Below are 17,065 nucleotides of genomic sequence, written 5' to 3' on the forward strand. Positions count from 1 at the left end.
GATATTATGATTATCCTTTTCATGAATTATCGGTACAGGGGCTCCTAAACATATGGTCATATTGTGATTGTAGTGTGGGAAGCGTGGATCACAGATCTGTAAATATAGTAAAGAGAGGTAAGGTCAAATGTAACCAGGAAGCCACTGTAAGTATCAAAATTAAGGCCTTTTAATGCAAGAGCCCAAAAAAACCACATTTTAAATTACAGAATTCTGAAAGAATCAGTCATCTAGAATAGCCACCCAGTGGCGCTGGAACATTTTTAGTAGTGGGGGTGCTGCAAGCCTTAGCCCTGTTTGCACCCCTACCCCCCCAGGAGCAGGGCTGTGTCTTTGGGAGAGGGGACCTGTACTGGGGTAAGAGAGCCGAGGCCACAGCTGGGGGCGGGTATGGGGCCAGGAGCAGAACCCCAGGCAGGGCCCAGCAGCCGGGACGCCACGTGTGGGGCCAAGAGAAGAGTCCTGGCCATGGGGCCAGGTGCAGGGTCCCAGGAATGGGCCCCAGGGCGTGGGGCTGGGCATGGGGCCAGAATTGGGGGCCAGGTTGCGGGCCCGGGCATAGGGCCAGCGGCAGGGGAGTGGAGCCGGCGGCCGGGACCTGAGCCCCAGGTGAGGAGCTGGAGAGCAGAGTGTGGGCAGAGGGCCAGGAGCAGGGCATGGGTCCGGGAAGCACCCCCAGGTTTTATGTGTGGAGCCAGCACCTGGGGAGCAGGACACGGAGTCAGCGGCCCTGCATAAAACTTGGGGGTGCTGCAGGAAACACTCTTAAACTACAATGAGTTCCCAAGACTAAAACAAGTTCTCAAACTAGACTAAAGCCCACCCAAAAATATGTGTCTAGTGTTGGAAACCAGCTTTATAGTCACTTATCTCAGCCCCTTACTTTAGCCAATTAGTTTAAATGGGAAGCTGCAGTGGTGCTGCCTTTGCAATACTGCATTCCTAACACTAGGTGGTACTGTACAAAGGTATAAATAGCAGCACTTACAAGTCCCCTTATATGACCCATGGAGTCCAACAACTAGCAGCAAACACTGGTCTACCCTGGTTATAGAGAAAATTTCGCCAGAATGCTGCCTCAAGGTAAGAATTCCTGTCTCTGTTTTTAAAGAAAGGGGTAGTTAGAAGGGAGGGGGACAAGCCAACGCTGCAATGTGTACACTGTAATTGGGTTCTATTTTCCCTTAAGACTTTATATATAACTCAATAAGGAGTTTGAATGCAAATAACATAGATTATTAAATTATTCCTTTCATAGACCTACTCCTTAGGTTTTCACATCCTCAGTGACTGCTTTCTCCATCATGTTTCCCCTCCCTTTGCTCCATCCTTATAAGTCACTGTTGTGCACAAATGACTTGTGATAAATGGAGCGAGAATGAAAGAAACTACCATTAGCAGAAATTGTATTCTGAATTAATTCAATCCTGTGCCCTGGCTACAATAGAGGCAAAGAATAGTTTCTTCACCATTACGTTCTGGAAAGTCCCAATAAATGGAGCTCTTCCAGGTGATAGGTCGCTTGGGGAAAAATGGTTGCGTCTACTCAGGTGTAGAGTTTAGTGTTTCTCATTGCAGACTTTCCGTTATATGTTTTGGATAAAGCTGCTCAGAGTGAGACTAGAGTTTGGTCTTTTCTAAGCAGGGTACTACAGTGCTCTATTTTGTCACCTGCCTGTTTTCGTCTGTGTCAGAGGTCACCAGGGGAAATGGTTTGGGTTTGCAGTGCCTTCAACATGCTGATGACACTCGTCTCTATGTCTCTTTCACTGGAACTCCATAGTACTACTGATTGTTTTCCTAGGGTCTGGTATTTGGATAAAAGCTAGCTGGGTGAAACTTAATATAGATAAGACATAGCTGATTGTAGAAGTCTGTAAGAAAGAAATGCTGGAGGGTGTGGTGGAAATGATATCTGCTCTTTTAATAGAAGGCAAATGCCTACTGTTCGTTACTAATGTTCGCAATCTAGGAGTCAATGGATCTGTGGCTGCTTCTAGATGTCCAGATTACAATGGTGACCCAGAGGGCTTTTTTCCTTCCTTGGTTGGTGAGGAAGTTGCAACTCCTTCCTAATGGAGACTTTGATGTAGTAATTACTTTATCAACTCTAGATGGGCTTTTTGGAATGTGGTCTACCTGGGCCGATCCTTGAAGACCACTGGGAAACTTCAGTTAGTGTAGATTCTGTCTGCTTGCTCACTTTAAATGTTTTGTGTATGGAGCACCTTACACCTAAGTGCCACAGAATGCATTGTCATCTTCCAGTTTATTTCCAGGTGCAATTTAAGGTGTTGAGTTAGATTTATGGTTTGAGTCCTGTGTATCCTGCAAACTTCCTATCTCTTCATGCTCCCCTCATGCCCTGGGCCCGGCAGTTCAGATTAGCTGAGTCACTTGATCTGATAGTGCCTAGATTTGATTGTCTTTGAGGCTGGAGACACAGGGTGTCTTCAGCAATGGGCTCTCCACTGGAATTCATTTTCTCTTCTTGGTTTGAAAGATCTGAAAAATGACTTTCAGAGCATGTTGTAAGGCCTAACTCAGGCCTTTTGAGGGGTGGATTGGTGTCACAGACTAATTTTTTGTGGTGGTTGATGAATCAATTTATGTGAATTTATAGTCGTTATGTACGTGCAGTTGGAGGTCGTGCTCGGTATGTTATCAACAGAGAAAATTCTGTTTTGTCTTTTTGATATGTATTTCACATGTATTACGGAATGTCGTCTTTGTTTAACATGTATTGGGACAAATTCTGTAATATTTACATCCCTTGCAACACCACTGAACACTGTGAAAGTCAGCACAGTTTTTGGCCCATTTAATGTATGATGATACAAGAGGGTGAATAGTGCATAGAGCCAGACCTTGGTTGTGTTTCACAGACACAGCTGCACCTGAGTCCTGGCGTGGAGGTGCAACTGTCCGAGGAGGAGTGCAGTCACTGAGCCACCTTGTTACAAGGCCCAGGATGTGCTCCCCCTTGTGCCTAGCAATATGAGGCCTGTCATTGTGATGAATGACTGTGGGAGATAGTTTCACGCAGCTGTATTTTATGGAATGCAAAGACTGTTATCATGTCATCCCTGCGGGTGTGTAAAGAGGGGTAGATAGGCCTCTTGTGTGTGCCTGCCCCCTTGCTCACCCACAGAAGATCAGACACAAGCTGGCACATATTAGCCAGCTTACAGCTACATAGGACAGCTCTATTTTATGTAGAACTTTAAAATATATGTTTTAAAACAGCACTGATTGGGCAATTCTTATGTTTCTTAATAAGAGATTCTTGCCTTTTTAAAATCATGTACCCTTGCTTTGCTTAGCTTGAACATGTTGAGGAACTTTTATATGGCAAGATGCTACTTTCCATGGCAAAAATGGGATGTAAATGACTGGAGAAGGGTGTTGGATCCTTAAACGTGATTCTCTCGCTCTTTCATTCACACACCTTTTTCTCAGCTCTGCACATCATGGTTCAAAGTCACAGAATTCCAGAATTTTGCACAATAGTGTCTTTCATACTTTGTTTTTGCATCCCTGTCTCTTTTCCTAACAAGAACTGGACATATTCACAGAGTGGCCCTGTGTTATGTGATGGTTGTATTTGAATGTTTGCTATCGTGCGGCTCATTTAACCATTCACAAGTTCTATGAGCTTTAAATTTTTACAAAGTTCAGGTGGTTTTGTAAATCCATTAATACCACAAAACTTAATTCACTGAAGCTGGAGCTTAATCTTGGTCATCTCGTTAGGGTAGCCTCCTGGCTGCTTTTTGTACTGACTTCATGGTGAAAAAATTTGATGTGCCCTTTTTTTCACTTGGGATACATCAGTTTGCTCTTCAGTTCACAGCCTTGTGGCCTGCACTGCAGAGCTGTGTTAGGATAAGGTAAGAAAATATCATAAAAATACACATTTGTGTTATTTTTTGGTGTAAAATGGTTCTCTAAAACATTTTAGCAATAATTAGCTATCGTCGGCCTTAGGACTCTTTTTGTTGAGGGGAAGGAGAGTTGGTGACCAGTGGCCAGTTTCTGTTGGTTGTGGCGGGTAGTTGCTGTTTTTTCCGCATGTCAGAGGCTGCAACCCGGTCTGGTTCATGGGAGCAAAAACCTGAATAATTTCTGATTAAATATTTGTATTAACAACAAAAAGCGTGAATGCTTCCCTGCCTTAGGGGGTGCTGGTGGGGAGGAGGACTCTGAGGTTACTCTCAGAGAGAGTTCCCCAAATCATCCTGGGGTAGAGTTTGCCTTCTTAGGTCCTTTGACAGGGTTACTGGCCGAGTGGATAGGAGGGGAGCTTGTATGTGTTAGACCCTCATGACGTTCTCATAAACTAGGGAAATGTGATCCGGATGAGATTACTATTAGGTGAGTGCATAACTGGCTGAAAGATCATACTCAAAGAATAGTGTTCAGTGGTTCACTGTCAGACTGGGGCTTGTATTTATCAGAGTCCCACAGGGTCTGTCCTGGGTCTCGTAGTAATTAATATCTTCATTAATGACTTGTATAATGGAGTGGAGAGTACGCTTATAAAATTTGCAGATGACACCAGGCTGGGAGGGGTTGCTAGCCCTTTGGAGGACAGGATTAGAATTCACATTGACCTTTAGAAATGGGAGGATTGGTCTGAAATCGAGATGAAATTCATTAAAGAGAAGGGCAAAGTACTACATTTAGGAAGGAAAAATCAAATGCACACTACAAAATGGAGAATAATTGGAGGTAGTGCTACTGAAAAGGATCTGGGGAGTATAGTGGATCGCAAATTGAATATGAGCCAACGGTGTGATGTAGTTGTGAAAAATGCAAATATCACTTTGGGGTGTATTAACAGCAGTGTTGCATGTAAAACATGGGACGTTATTGTACCACTCTACTCAGCAGTGGTGAAGCCTCAGCTGGAATATTATCTTGTAGTTCTGGGTGCCACACACTAAAACAGATGCGGACAAATTAGAGAGAGTCCAGAGGAGAGCAATAAAAATGATAAAATGTTTGGAAATCCTGACTTATGAGGAAAGGTTAAAAAACCCAGCATGTTTAATCTTGAGGAAAGACGATTTAGAGGAGACCTGATAAATCTTCAAATACGTTAAAGGCAGTTATAAAGAAGGATGATGATTAATTGTTCTCCAGGTCCACAGAAGGTAGGATAAGAAATAATGGGCTTAATCTGTGGCAAGGGAGCTTTCAGGTTAGATATTAGGAAAAACTTGCTAACTATAAGGGTTATTAAGCACCGGAATAAGTTTCCAAGGGACGTTGTGGAATCCCCATCACTGGAGGTTTTTAGAAAGAGGTTTGACTGGGATCGTCTAGGTTTACTTGGTTCTGCCTCCATGCAGGGTGCTGGACATGATGAGCAATCAAGGTCCCTTCCAGCCCTACATTTCTAATATTCTGTGTGCCAGGATGTTACAAAACATAGTGTGTTGTATTCAAAAGAAATGCAGCCTATAGAAAGTAGAGAATGAAATCTGAGGTGTTTGGAAATGGCAAGTAGCAGTTGCTGATAACTCCTACTTGTACTAGTTTCAGAGTAACAGCCGTGTTAGTCTGTATTCGCAAAAAGAAAAGGAGTACTTGTGGCACCTTAGAGACTAACCAATTTATTTGAGCATGAGCTTTTGTGAGCTACAGCTCACTTCATCGGATGCATACCGTGGAAACTGCAGAAGACATTATATACACACAGAGACCATGAAACAATACCTCCTCCCACCCCACTGTCCTGCTGGTAATAGCTTATCTAAAGTGATCATCAAGTTGGGCCATTTTCAGCACAAATCCAGGTTTTCTCATCCTCCGTCCCCCCCACACAAACTCACTCTCCTGCTGGTAATAGCCCATCCAAAGTGACCACTCTCTTCACAATGTGTATGATAATCAAGGTGGGCCATTTCCTGCACAAATCCAGGTTCTCTCACTCCCTCACCCCCCTCCAAAAACCACACACACAGACTCATTCTCCTGCTGGTAATAGCTTATCCAAAGTGACCACTCTCTCTACAATGTGCATGATAATCAAGGTGGGCCATTTCCAGCACAAATCCAGGTTTTCTCACCCCCCCACCCCCATACACACACAAACTCACTCTCCTGCTGGTAATAGCTTATCTAAACTGATCATCAAGTTGGGCCATTTCCAGCACAAATCCAGGTTTTCTCACCCTCTGCTCCCCCCCCACCCCCCCCCACAAACTCATTCTCCTGCTGGTAATAGCCCATCCAAACTGACCAGTCTCTCTACAATGTGCATGATAATCAAGGTGGGCCATTTCCAGCACAAATCCAGGTTTTCTCACCCCCCCAACCCCATACACACACAAACTCACTCTCCTGCTGGTAATAGCTTATCCAAAGTGACCACTCACCTTGATTATCATGCACATTGTAGGGAGAGTGGTCACTTTGGATAAGCTATTACCAGCAGGAGAGTGAGTTTGTGTGTGTGGTTTTTGGAGGGGGGTGAGGGGGTGAGAGAACCTGGATTTGTGCAGGAAATGGCCCACCTTGATTATCATACACACTGTGAAGAGAGTGGTCACTTTGGATGGGCTATTACCAGCAGGAGAGTGAGTTTGTGTGGGGCGGGGGCGGAGGATGAGAAAACCTGGATTTGTGCTGGAAATGGCCCAACTTGATGATCACTTTAGATAAGCTATTACCAGCAGGACAGTGGGGTGGGAGGAGGTATTGTTTCATGGTCTCTGTGTGTATATAATGTCTTCTGCAGTTTCCACGGTATGCATCCGATGAAGTGAGCTGTAGCTCACGAAAGCTCATGCTCAAATAAATTGGTTAGTCTCTAAGGTGCCACAAGTACTCCTTTTCTACTTGTACTAGGTTCAGTACATGGGGGAGGGATAGCTCAGTGGTTTGAGCATTGGCCTGCTAAACCCAGGATTGTGAGTTCAATCCTTGAGGGGGGCCATTTAGGGATCTGGGCCAAAAATTGGAGATTGGCCCTGCTTTGAGTAGGGGGTTGGACTAGTTGACCTCCTGAGGTCCCTTCCAGCCCTGATATTCTATGATTCTATGTTTGTCTGATTCGAACACCACACACTATTCAGTGGTGCATTGTTCTGTGCATTTTGAATTTACAGGAAAAGCTGTGTTTTATCACTCTATACCTCAGCTTAACTCAAACATTTTTGAGACAGAAAAATCCAATGTCGTTTATAACACATACTTTTTCTGTGTTTTGTATGCCTTGTTGATGGAATGTTATCACATCCCAAAGAATTCTTGTTACTTACTATGAAAATTGTCTTTAGCAAAACAGCCTGCAAACCTGGTATTGGCTAAAGTCTGTAATTTTGTGTGAAAGGAAGCACTATATGTGGATTTTCATTTCAGATTGCTAGCACAGTGCAAGCTTTCACTGTTTAAAAAAAAATCTGGAGTCATTTTAGGCTGGGGGGCTGACTACAGAGTTCATATTTATGATCAGAAGTGACATTTTGATTTGGGCTGCATTTATCTTGAACAATATCAATTTGCACAAAATGTCAGGTTTTACTGGATTGCATCCTTTTTCTTAGTCTTGTGAGTGTTTTGCTGTAAAAACTGCAATAAACTCAGCAAAGCTCTTCTGTTGCAATTTCCACACCAGTAGTAACTAGTCCGGGCCCTCCACAGTTAGGACTTTTACTTTCAGAGATTCCATTACATGTAGGGTTGCCAATTTTCTATTTACACAAACCAAACACCCTAGCCCTGCCCCTTCTCCAAGGCCCTGTCCCCCGTTCACTACATTCACCTTCCCTCGGTGGCTCGCTCTCCCTCACCTTCACTCACTTTCACTGGGCTGTAGCAGAGCTTTGGGGTGCAGGGGAAGATCCAGGCTGGGGGGTGGGGCCAAGGGATTCAGAGTGCAGGAGGGGGCTGCGGGTTGAGACGGGGTTGGGGTGTTGCAGGGGGTGCAGCTCTGGGGTGGGCCCAGGGCTGAGGGGTTTAGGGTATGGGAGGGGGCTCCAGGTTTGGGGGGTCTCAGGGCTGGGGCAGGGGGTTGGGGCTTGGGGTTGGGGTGCGGGCTTACCTTGGGTGGCTCCTGGTCTGCAGCGCAGCGAGGCTAAGTCAGGCTCCCTACCTATCCTGGTACCGCGCTGTGCCCCAGAAGTGGCCAGTAGGTCTGGCTCCTGGGCAGGGGGGCCACGATGCTTCATGTGCTGATCTCGCCTGCAGGCACCACCCCCCAGCTCCCATTGGCTGTGGTTCTCAGGCAGTGGGAGTGCGGAGCTGGTGCTAGGGGTGGGTGCAGCACGTGGAGCTCCGTGGCCCCCCTGCCTAGGGAGCTGAACCTGCTGGCCGCTTCTAGGGTGCAGCGTGCTGGTAGGACGGGTAGAGACTAGCCTGCTTTACACCCGCAGCACCGCCAACTGGACTTTTAACAGCCCAGTTGGTGGTGCTGACCGGAGCCGCCAGGGTCCCTTTTTGACCAGGCGTTCTGTTTGAAAACCGGACGCCTAGCAACCCTAATGACATGTTCTGCTTTTTTGTGGTTGATGGGTAAGATCTAGGTTTGGGGTGTGATATTGTGCTGCACCTCTCAGAAGTCACAACAAAGAAGACGCAGTCCAGGAGGACTGATTGCAAAGGTGACTTTAGGCCACCTCTGTGCTTGGAATTTGGGGTGCTCTGGGGTTGGAGTAGCCTCAAGGCTTCTCTAACTTAGTGCCACCTTAAGTGGCTGTCTGTGGGCTGCTCCACAGCCCAGAATTACTCTAGCATAGCAGGCTATGGACACTTCTGCCTCTGATGTGGCCCTTTTCTGTCCCGTAGTCTATGGCTGTGTTTAACCCCATATCTGTCCAGCAGCTGGGGAATTCCTCAAGGAGCCCTTTATGACTCCTTTATGCTGCTAGAGTGGAGGAAAGGGCCACAGGAGCCTGTTCTCTGAGTTGGAAGAAGGGTCAATCCTTAGGATGAATGTCAAAAAATAACTTTTAGATTGCCTTGTCATTAACAACAAAACCATACTAAATGACATAATGTCAACTGGCGGGAAGGCCACCAAATTGAGAATACGAATCCATTCCAGTTCAATGGAGATCAGTTATGAAAGCTTTTAGCTGGCTCCTGTTAAGGGTCATCTTTGTTAGCCACCTGCTTTTTAACTACCCGTGGTATTTATCTCAATATTTGTTTTTATTAGTATGAACGGCAGTTGACATATTCTTCATAGTTATGCAGCATTGTTCAGCCTGTGCATCTTGCTTTCCTAAAAACTTGATGAAATTTTTCTGTCACAAAAAGATTAACCTACATTGTCCTTCTGAAGTAGAGCTGTTGTACTAAGCAGCCAAGTAAAACAAGTGGAAAAATATGAAGCAATCCCTAAATAAAGGGAGAGATGAGAGAGAAGGCAAAATCCCCCTCAGTTCAGACTATTCCTTAGTAAAATGGTTAGTAACTACCTAGAATTAATCCATTTAATATTTTTTAATACAAACTTCCAAATTACAAAATGTTGTTTTCAATTCTCTACTTCACTCCTTCATGGAAATAACAGAATTCCAGGTAAGATCAGATCAGCCATTTGCCTGATAGAATTTCAATGGGATTTGAGCCAGGAGTGGTGGAAGCTCCCTATAAGTGAAGAGCCACTGGTGCCTGAACCATGGTCCCACCCCCGTGCTGCCTCTTCCCCCCCGCACCCCCAAGGCCCCGCCCCAACTCCGCCTCTTCCCCCTGAAACCCTTTCCCCCATCACTTGCCCTTTCAGCCCGTAAAAAGTGGGAGGGCATAGCCTTTATTTATTTTAAAATGATGGAGCTAGGGGCCTCTGGCCCCCGGTTCCAGTGACCCTGATTTGGGCACCTAGCTCCCTTCTGCTCCTTTGAAAATTCTAGCCTTATGGAAAATTGATAGTTGGGACTTATGTACCCTTGACTGGTACTTCCTGCAAACATTGTCAAAGGCCAGAGCTAGTATAAGTACTCACTTTTGAACAGTACTTTATGTAAATTAGACATAATCTTTATAACAGGTATTTTTCCACGTGTCTTTGAGTCCTGTTTATGCTGGAAAGCTGTAGCTTGTCAAGTGCCCGATTTGAGACACTATACAGCCTTGTTTGACAAGTGTTATTCTACCAGAATGTGGTGGAAAAAAGACAGTCTTTTATTTAACTTAAAAAAATCCAGATTAAAAAAAGTAGGAAAATATCATGGAAGATACACAATTTTTTTTGGATAAGTAAAGAAATAGCGCTTATTTCCTTGTTGAAGATGCTCTTTAAGAACAGATCTCAAATAACAGTATGCTGGAGTAGACACTGTACTCTTCCGAAGTGAACCTGGCTAAATGTTTTTGGTTTTTTTAAACAAGAACTGTTCAATGGCTGCGTATCTTACCTTGGAAATGTAGCATTATGGCTACTGCAGTCCTTGAGAGTTAACAAAATGAAGGGAAGAAAATAAATCTAGCGATGAGATGATAGGTGCATACATTAGTGGACATAGTAAAGCCAGTAAACTACATTGAAAATAATAAATGTGATAGGAAAGACCATCCTTGACCATTTGTCTATAGAATTAACATCTGTCAGATCTGGAATTTTGACTCTGAGCTGTGATGCTCTTCTCCGTAAGCGCCCCTTTTTATGAACCATCTGCCTGTCCAACATGCTTCTGCTGTAGAGTTCTCTGCTTGATATGGGTCTTCTGTACTGGATGCTGGCACTGTCATATGAATACATGGTGGCTTTTGGGTCACTGATACCTGTGAACACTTCTGAGCTGCTGATCTCATTTCTTAATTCCAGAGTTGTAAGAAGAATGTTTCCACGGGTATCGACCTGTGGCAAGAAAGGAATGTAGTTTAGATAATTTATCTAGTTAGTTATCATTGCATCAGCATATTTTTTTTCCTCTTGCAAATCTCACTTGATTTTACAAATGAGGAAGCTGCTTCAGGAAGGGTAGAACATCAGTACGATTAAAGATAATAAGTATTACCTGAAGATATTGCTACTGTTCCCCATCTGCCTGATGCTAAAGATGAAATTAATTGTTTAGTGGTTAAATATATTTTATCATGAGACGGTATCTTGGTTTGGGGATTGCTTCATTCAATTAGAGGGCACAGTTGCTCCCCTTTCTAAAATTCTCCTAATTTTACCTTTAAGGCTCAATCTTTGTTATAAAAATGTGACATCCACTTAACAAAGCGTGTCAGGTCATGCTGACATTGTCATGTACTTATGCTGAACATACATTTTTTCTGTTTTTTTTGTTTGTTTTACAGTTTCAGGGCTGTGTACTCATTTCTAAAACTTATTGTTGCTATGGTTCATGACAGTGGGCTTCCTTCCCAAGAAAAATGTCCCAGGCTATGGATGTGTCTTATCAACCAGCTCCAGCAGAATGCGTATTAGCCATCTTTTGTAGTGATAGAAATAAGTATAAATGTATATTGTCCTGCACAGATTTAAAGTCTGGGTATTAAAAATACATAGGCTGCCAATGTACGGGTAGAAGAGGCAGGTGAGCTGTTTTTTAGCAAAGAGTTTATTCTATGTGTGAATTAGTGTGAACAAACTTCAGTTTTGTTTTACAAATGTACTAAAATGTTCAGTGGATGCATTTCAACCTGTTCCTGAATTAGTTGTTTCAACTATATTTTCACTTATCTGATATTCATTATTTATGCTGTTATGATTGGTCACCTACAGTACATAGCATTGTTGCTGCCCCTGATTAGGTGACGCAAAATTTACAAATGAAGTTAGCTCTTCTGGAACAAATAACAAATACTACAGCCGTGTATGCATCTCAGAACCCTTGTTCATGTTGGTAACATAGTCCTTTGCAAGCCACCTCCCAACCTGGCTGTGAATGAAAAGCAAACAAAAATGAGTGCAGCTCGGCCAAATTGAATAGTTGATTTTATATTCACTAAAATGGTCACAAATGACACCCTCCCCCACTCTTCACCCTTCTCAAATTTGCATGTACTCCTGAGTGGTAAAACTTCTATTGGTGTAGGAATGCTTTTGGCCTCTCCAGGATAATGTCCTAATTTTGGAAAGTGTTAGGAATATAAATATTTGAGAAATCTCCTATAATAGTTCATATTAGACAAAGAATCATTCTAGGATTGCCAACTTTGCAATATTTAAAAAACAGACACTCCAGCAGGAGTGCCAGAACCTCCCCTGCCCCGCACCTTCCCCCTGAGGACAAGGCCCCACTCCTGTCCCACACCTTCCCCCCAAAGCCTTGTCCCCCGTTTGCTCCTCTTTCCCCCTCCTTCCATTGCTTACTGCTTTTACCCTCTCCCCACTCCCTGTGTGGGTCGGGATGGACTTGCCTGCAGAGCCGGGGCTGGAGCTGCCTAGTGCAGGTAGGAAGCAACCTTGGCTGAGTAGGGGCTGGCGAGGGTGATGACTCAGTCCTCCCTGCTTCTCCCACCTGCAGTAACCGGACTTTGGGTGTCCAGTCAGTAGATCTGACCAGACACCAGCAGGTCCCCTTTTCGACCAGATTTTTTGGTCAAAAACTGGTCACCCTAATTCATTCAGGAAATAGACATCAGACATACGATTTTTGAAATCTCTTCTTTCAGTTTTGAGTATCAAAGCTATTCTCTTACCACTGATTGAACAGGGACCCAACCTACATTGTTTCCTTGGAACACTCAGAAACTCATTTCTTCAATTTCTACAGGTCACTCCAATATTTGTAAAGGTTAGGGCAGAGGCTCCCAAACTGGTCAGTGGACTACTGGTGATCTGTGGAGCAACATCTGGTGGTCTGCAGAGAACTGGCTGGTCACTTAGGGCCTGGCCTTCAGTGGGAGTCTTATCATTGACGCCAGTAGGTAATGGGATTAGGTCTACAGTGTTGGGTTTGCTTGTTTCCAGTCATTAAAATATGACAAAATACATTAAATATATCCTTAATATTATTTTTCCGTGATAGCAATTGCTGTAGTTGCTACAGGAATGTCATGCAGTTGTGAATCAGTGCACAGTCTGCAGAGTAATAAATGGCAAGGAAAGGTGTCCCCAAGAAAATCTTTATTTTTTTTATTTTTAATGTGTGGGCCTCACAATGGAAAGGTCAGCGAACCTCTGTATTAGGAACTTCAAACAACTCTTAGGAAATACCAGTTGCACAAAGAGGCTATCAGTTCTTGCATTATTTCTAAGTAATGGATGCTGTTCTCACAGTTTTTTTTCCTTTAGATCCTCCTCCTAGACTTTTGTAACATGTTAAAATACAATTTTAAAGCTTACATTCAATAGTTGATCCTGTTGCATGTAGCTATAGATTATGATTTTATCACTATTTGAAGAATATTGCCAGAGTGAAACTCTTTTCCAGTGTCATGCTAAGTTATTTGTTCATGCTGTAATCATCTCAAGGCAAGACTGTCATGATTTTTTTTCCTAGCTGGAGTGCAGTATTTGATAAATCCACAGGATGCAATTATGGCTGAATGGCTACTTTCTAGCTTCAAATTATTATGGCATGTCATCCTCCGTCCCTCCTCTTTTTCTGCATTGACTTCCCATCATGTTTCATAGTCAACTTAAAATACTTGACTTTTAAAAGACCCAAGGACTTGAGATCTTCATACAATACAAGTTTAGGGACCTCGAGAGCTCCCTGTACTGAGGCAGGACCAAGTAAACCTAGATCATCCCTGACAGGTGTTTTTTCAACCCATTCTTAAAAACCTCCATGTGGAGGATTCCACAACCTTCCTTGGTAGCCTATTCCAGTGTTTAAGTACCAGTATAGTTAGACCATAGATATCTAACCTACATCTCCCTTGTTGCAGATTAAGCCCATTACTTCTTATCCTACCCGACTTTAAGCCATAAAGTTACCATAAAGAATTGGAAGTTTCGGATTCTGTTTTTCTTCATGGAATTTCTTGAAGGAGGAAAGAGATGCAAATATCAGAGAAGGAAGAATCCACCAAAAGTGAAAAATGGTTATGTCTGGAGTTAAGGAAATGTCATCCAGAAATTACTTTATTTCAATAAATCCATTATAAATGTAAAAGAGTAAAAAAAATAGGGTATGGATGGTTCAGGCAAGAATTCTGTGTATTTGGTAGTTTAAAAAAGAAGTGATTTTTAAATGATTACAATTAGGAGCCAATTTTGGAACTGTGAAGAGAGACCGTATAGTAATATGGGGGAGAGCGAAGAGGAGGGAAAAGGCTATATCATTCTATTAGTCCACAATGCTGTTAGCTTGTCTCATTTAATTAAGTATTTTAAACATCTTTTCAAAGGAGGTATTGAATTTTCTTTGTATAATTTTTTCCAACTGAGAAGTAATATTTTTGCCTGTTCTTCAAAAACGAATAAGAGGCTCTAGTTGCCATTAACAGTTGTTTATCAACATAAATAAAGATGAAACCCAGCAGCATCCGCCATGATAAGTAAAGAAGAAATTATAAGAAAAATGCCACATCTTCCCTAACAATTACTCCCGTAACAACTTCTCCTGAGAATCCTCCATAAAAATGAGGGGCTTTTCCGTGAAGGGCAACATGTTCTGGCTGTATCAGACCAAGTTAAGGAGTGAATTGCAAATTCAGAACACAGTTACATAGAGAATGATCTGCCACTAGCTCTTTCTGTTTTCACTAGAGGAGCCTTCTGCTTCAGAGTCACCACTAACTGCAGTGGTATGGCATGGAGAGTGAAGCAGTCTCTCAGACAGGTTCTAGGACATGTAGGGCTTCGTTCCTGTAAGGCAAAACCAACACTTAAACTTCATCTAGAAATTCACAAAAAGCTAGTCCAGATCATGAAGCACCAGTGTGATATGCCTGCAGCCAGATATTCTGCTTAACAACCAGGCTGTCTCATCCTACTCCAACTTCAGCTTCTGAACGGGTTTCAGAAAAAGCCCCTAGCTGAGCACATTGCAGAAATCTAGCCTTCAGGTGACACAGTAGCAAGGTATGTTTGAAATATCGTAAGTTGTAACTTCCTGGTCAGATGCAAATGATGAAAGGCTGTCTTGGTTGCTGATCATCCAACCATAATTGGAAATTTAATCAGACTCCCAAGTTGTGAAGACAAGCGATAAGTGGTGTACAACCACACTCAATAAAAGGGGAAGGTACAACCTTTACTATATCTTCCACTTCCTTCCACTAGCCCTCCGTCACTTCTGTTTTATCTGGATTGAGCTTCATCCATCCAGTTGTTTGTCATCCTTGCCCCAGTCTCAACCAGACGCTGAGGAAAGCGATCTGCATCACTTGAATGAGAAAAGATACAGCTCAGTGTCATCTGCAAACTGATGACACTAAAACCCATGCAAGGTACTTTCAGTCAAAAAGGAAGATAAAGCCCCTGTCCCAAGGAGCTAAGAGTCTGACTGAGAACTAGACACAAGGAAACCTTTGGAGGGAGGAAAAATATGACTGTATATTAAACTGGGAAATAAAGCCTCACAGGGCTTGTGAAGGAGCTGAATATATCTCATGGCTGTTTGTTACTGTATAATCCTATGTGTAAATTAAGGGTTTTTGAGTTGTGTAATATAGAATCAGTTGCAACAGTAGTGTAAGCATCATTAAGTTACTCTATTATAGCTTCTCCTTATAAAGACAAATAACTCGTAAGTGCTTACAATTTAAATTGATTCACATGGATGCTTCCTTGTAAACTAATATACGCTCACAGTTTATTGCAAGCCAAGTGCCATATGAATTGGTGCTTTAATTTAAGTGTTATGATCCTGTTACATTTTTAAATGAGTTTTTAAATCATTTTAAGCTTGCTGATTTTAATAATCAGCAAAGCAATTCACCACCTTAGAATTATAGATTTTACAGTTCATAGCAAAGTGTTTATGATCTCTAAGAAAAATATCCAAAAGAGAAGCAAACTAGTTCATATATATGTAATATTCTCTGAGCAAATGATATGGAACTAGGTCATCAGGGGATTTGACCCCTGTGTCTTTAATAGTCATTTCAGGGTGTACTAAACTTCAGATCAAAATACTGCTTTTTAAAAATCAAAAGTATAGGAGATGTTTAATTACTGAGGCATAACAAGAATCTTGAAATAATAGGCAACTGCCAAAAGAAATCTCCAAAAGAGACTTGTTTGCAGAACTGTCATCACTGACTACAGAGAGAATCTTTTATTTAAAAATGTCTTAGCTCAGACACTTTGCTTCTGTCCCCAGACCTGAAGAAGAGCTCTGTGTGGCTCAAAAGCTTGTACCTTCCACCAACAGAAGTTGATCCAATAAAAGATATTACCTCAGCCACCTGGTCTCTCTCATGGCTACAGCGACACTGCACACAATCCCTGACTACATTAATTTTAGATGGAAATATCTGTTATAAATTTCAAATTAAAACTAGGTAGATTTAGTGTTTCTTTAAACAATAAATAATTAAAAAATCTTACCACCACCCAGACCTAACTCTGGACAACAGTTGGTTGTGCCTGGGGTAATGTGCTGTCCCAAGAGCAGCCTAGGAAGCAGATTCTGACTTGGTCACAATCTGCCTTTCAATTTGGGGGAACACATCCCAGCCCTATACCTAGTGCAGATTACATCCCCTGGTGCACAGGCACATTTGTGCTGGCCAGAATACTAGAGGTTGTGGGGATGCAACCAAGGCTCTGCCCACTCTGTGTTTCTGCCTGCCCACTCTTCATCCACTTGGAAGAGAGAGTGAGTACACCCGACTCCCTTACTCTCCTAAATGGATACGCAGGATGCACCATGACCTGCCTCACAATGCATATTACTAGTTTGGATTAACCCCCAGTATAACCTTTCAGATATACTGGTGATCTATAAATAGAATAGAATGCTATCTAGGGAGAGAAATATTGCCGTTACCCTTTACAAACATTTTGACTTCACACATACTTAGCCTTGGAAATGTTAGCCAGGATTTTAAAGTGATGCTTGCCTTGCAGAGAAACCTCTTTTGGGGATTTCTTTGAGGCATCTCAAATTGGGACATCCAAAATCACCAGTCATGTCTGAAAATCAAGCTGTGTAGAGAGATGGATATCTGACATTTTGCTTAGTGAATTACATGCAACTTTGCC

The 17,065-nt window shown here is 42.8% G+C and overlaps 1 protein-coding gene across 3 annotated transcripts in view; it reads right to left on the bottom strand.

Moving 5' to 3' along the window:
* Positions 1-10,462: 10,462 nt before the first annotated feature.
* GABRB1 (gamma-aminobutyric acid type A receptor subunit beta1) overlaps positions 10,463-17,065 on the bottom strand; it is a 269,352-nt gene continuing 262,749 nt past the window's right edge. For 2 of the 3 annotated variants that reach the window (XM_077815703.1, XM_077815702.1), the window contains exon 9: positions 10,463-10,810. In XM_077815703.1, coding sequence (XP_077671829.1) covers positions 10,463-10,810 — 348 coding nt within the window. Of the gene's footprint in view, positions 10,811-11,604; positions 11,611-17,065 lie in introns of all 3 variants that reach the window. The other variant, XM_077815704.1, reaches the window with a different exon arrangement.

Source organism: Eretmochelys imbricata, chromosome 4 (genome assembly GCF_965152235.1).
Source record: "Eretmochelys imbricata isolate rEreImb1 chromosome 4, rEreImb1.hap1, whole genome shotgun sequence".
Taxonomy (NCBI): Eukaryota; Metazoa; Chordata; order Testudines; family Cheloniidae; genus Eretmochelys; species Eretmochelys imbricata.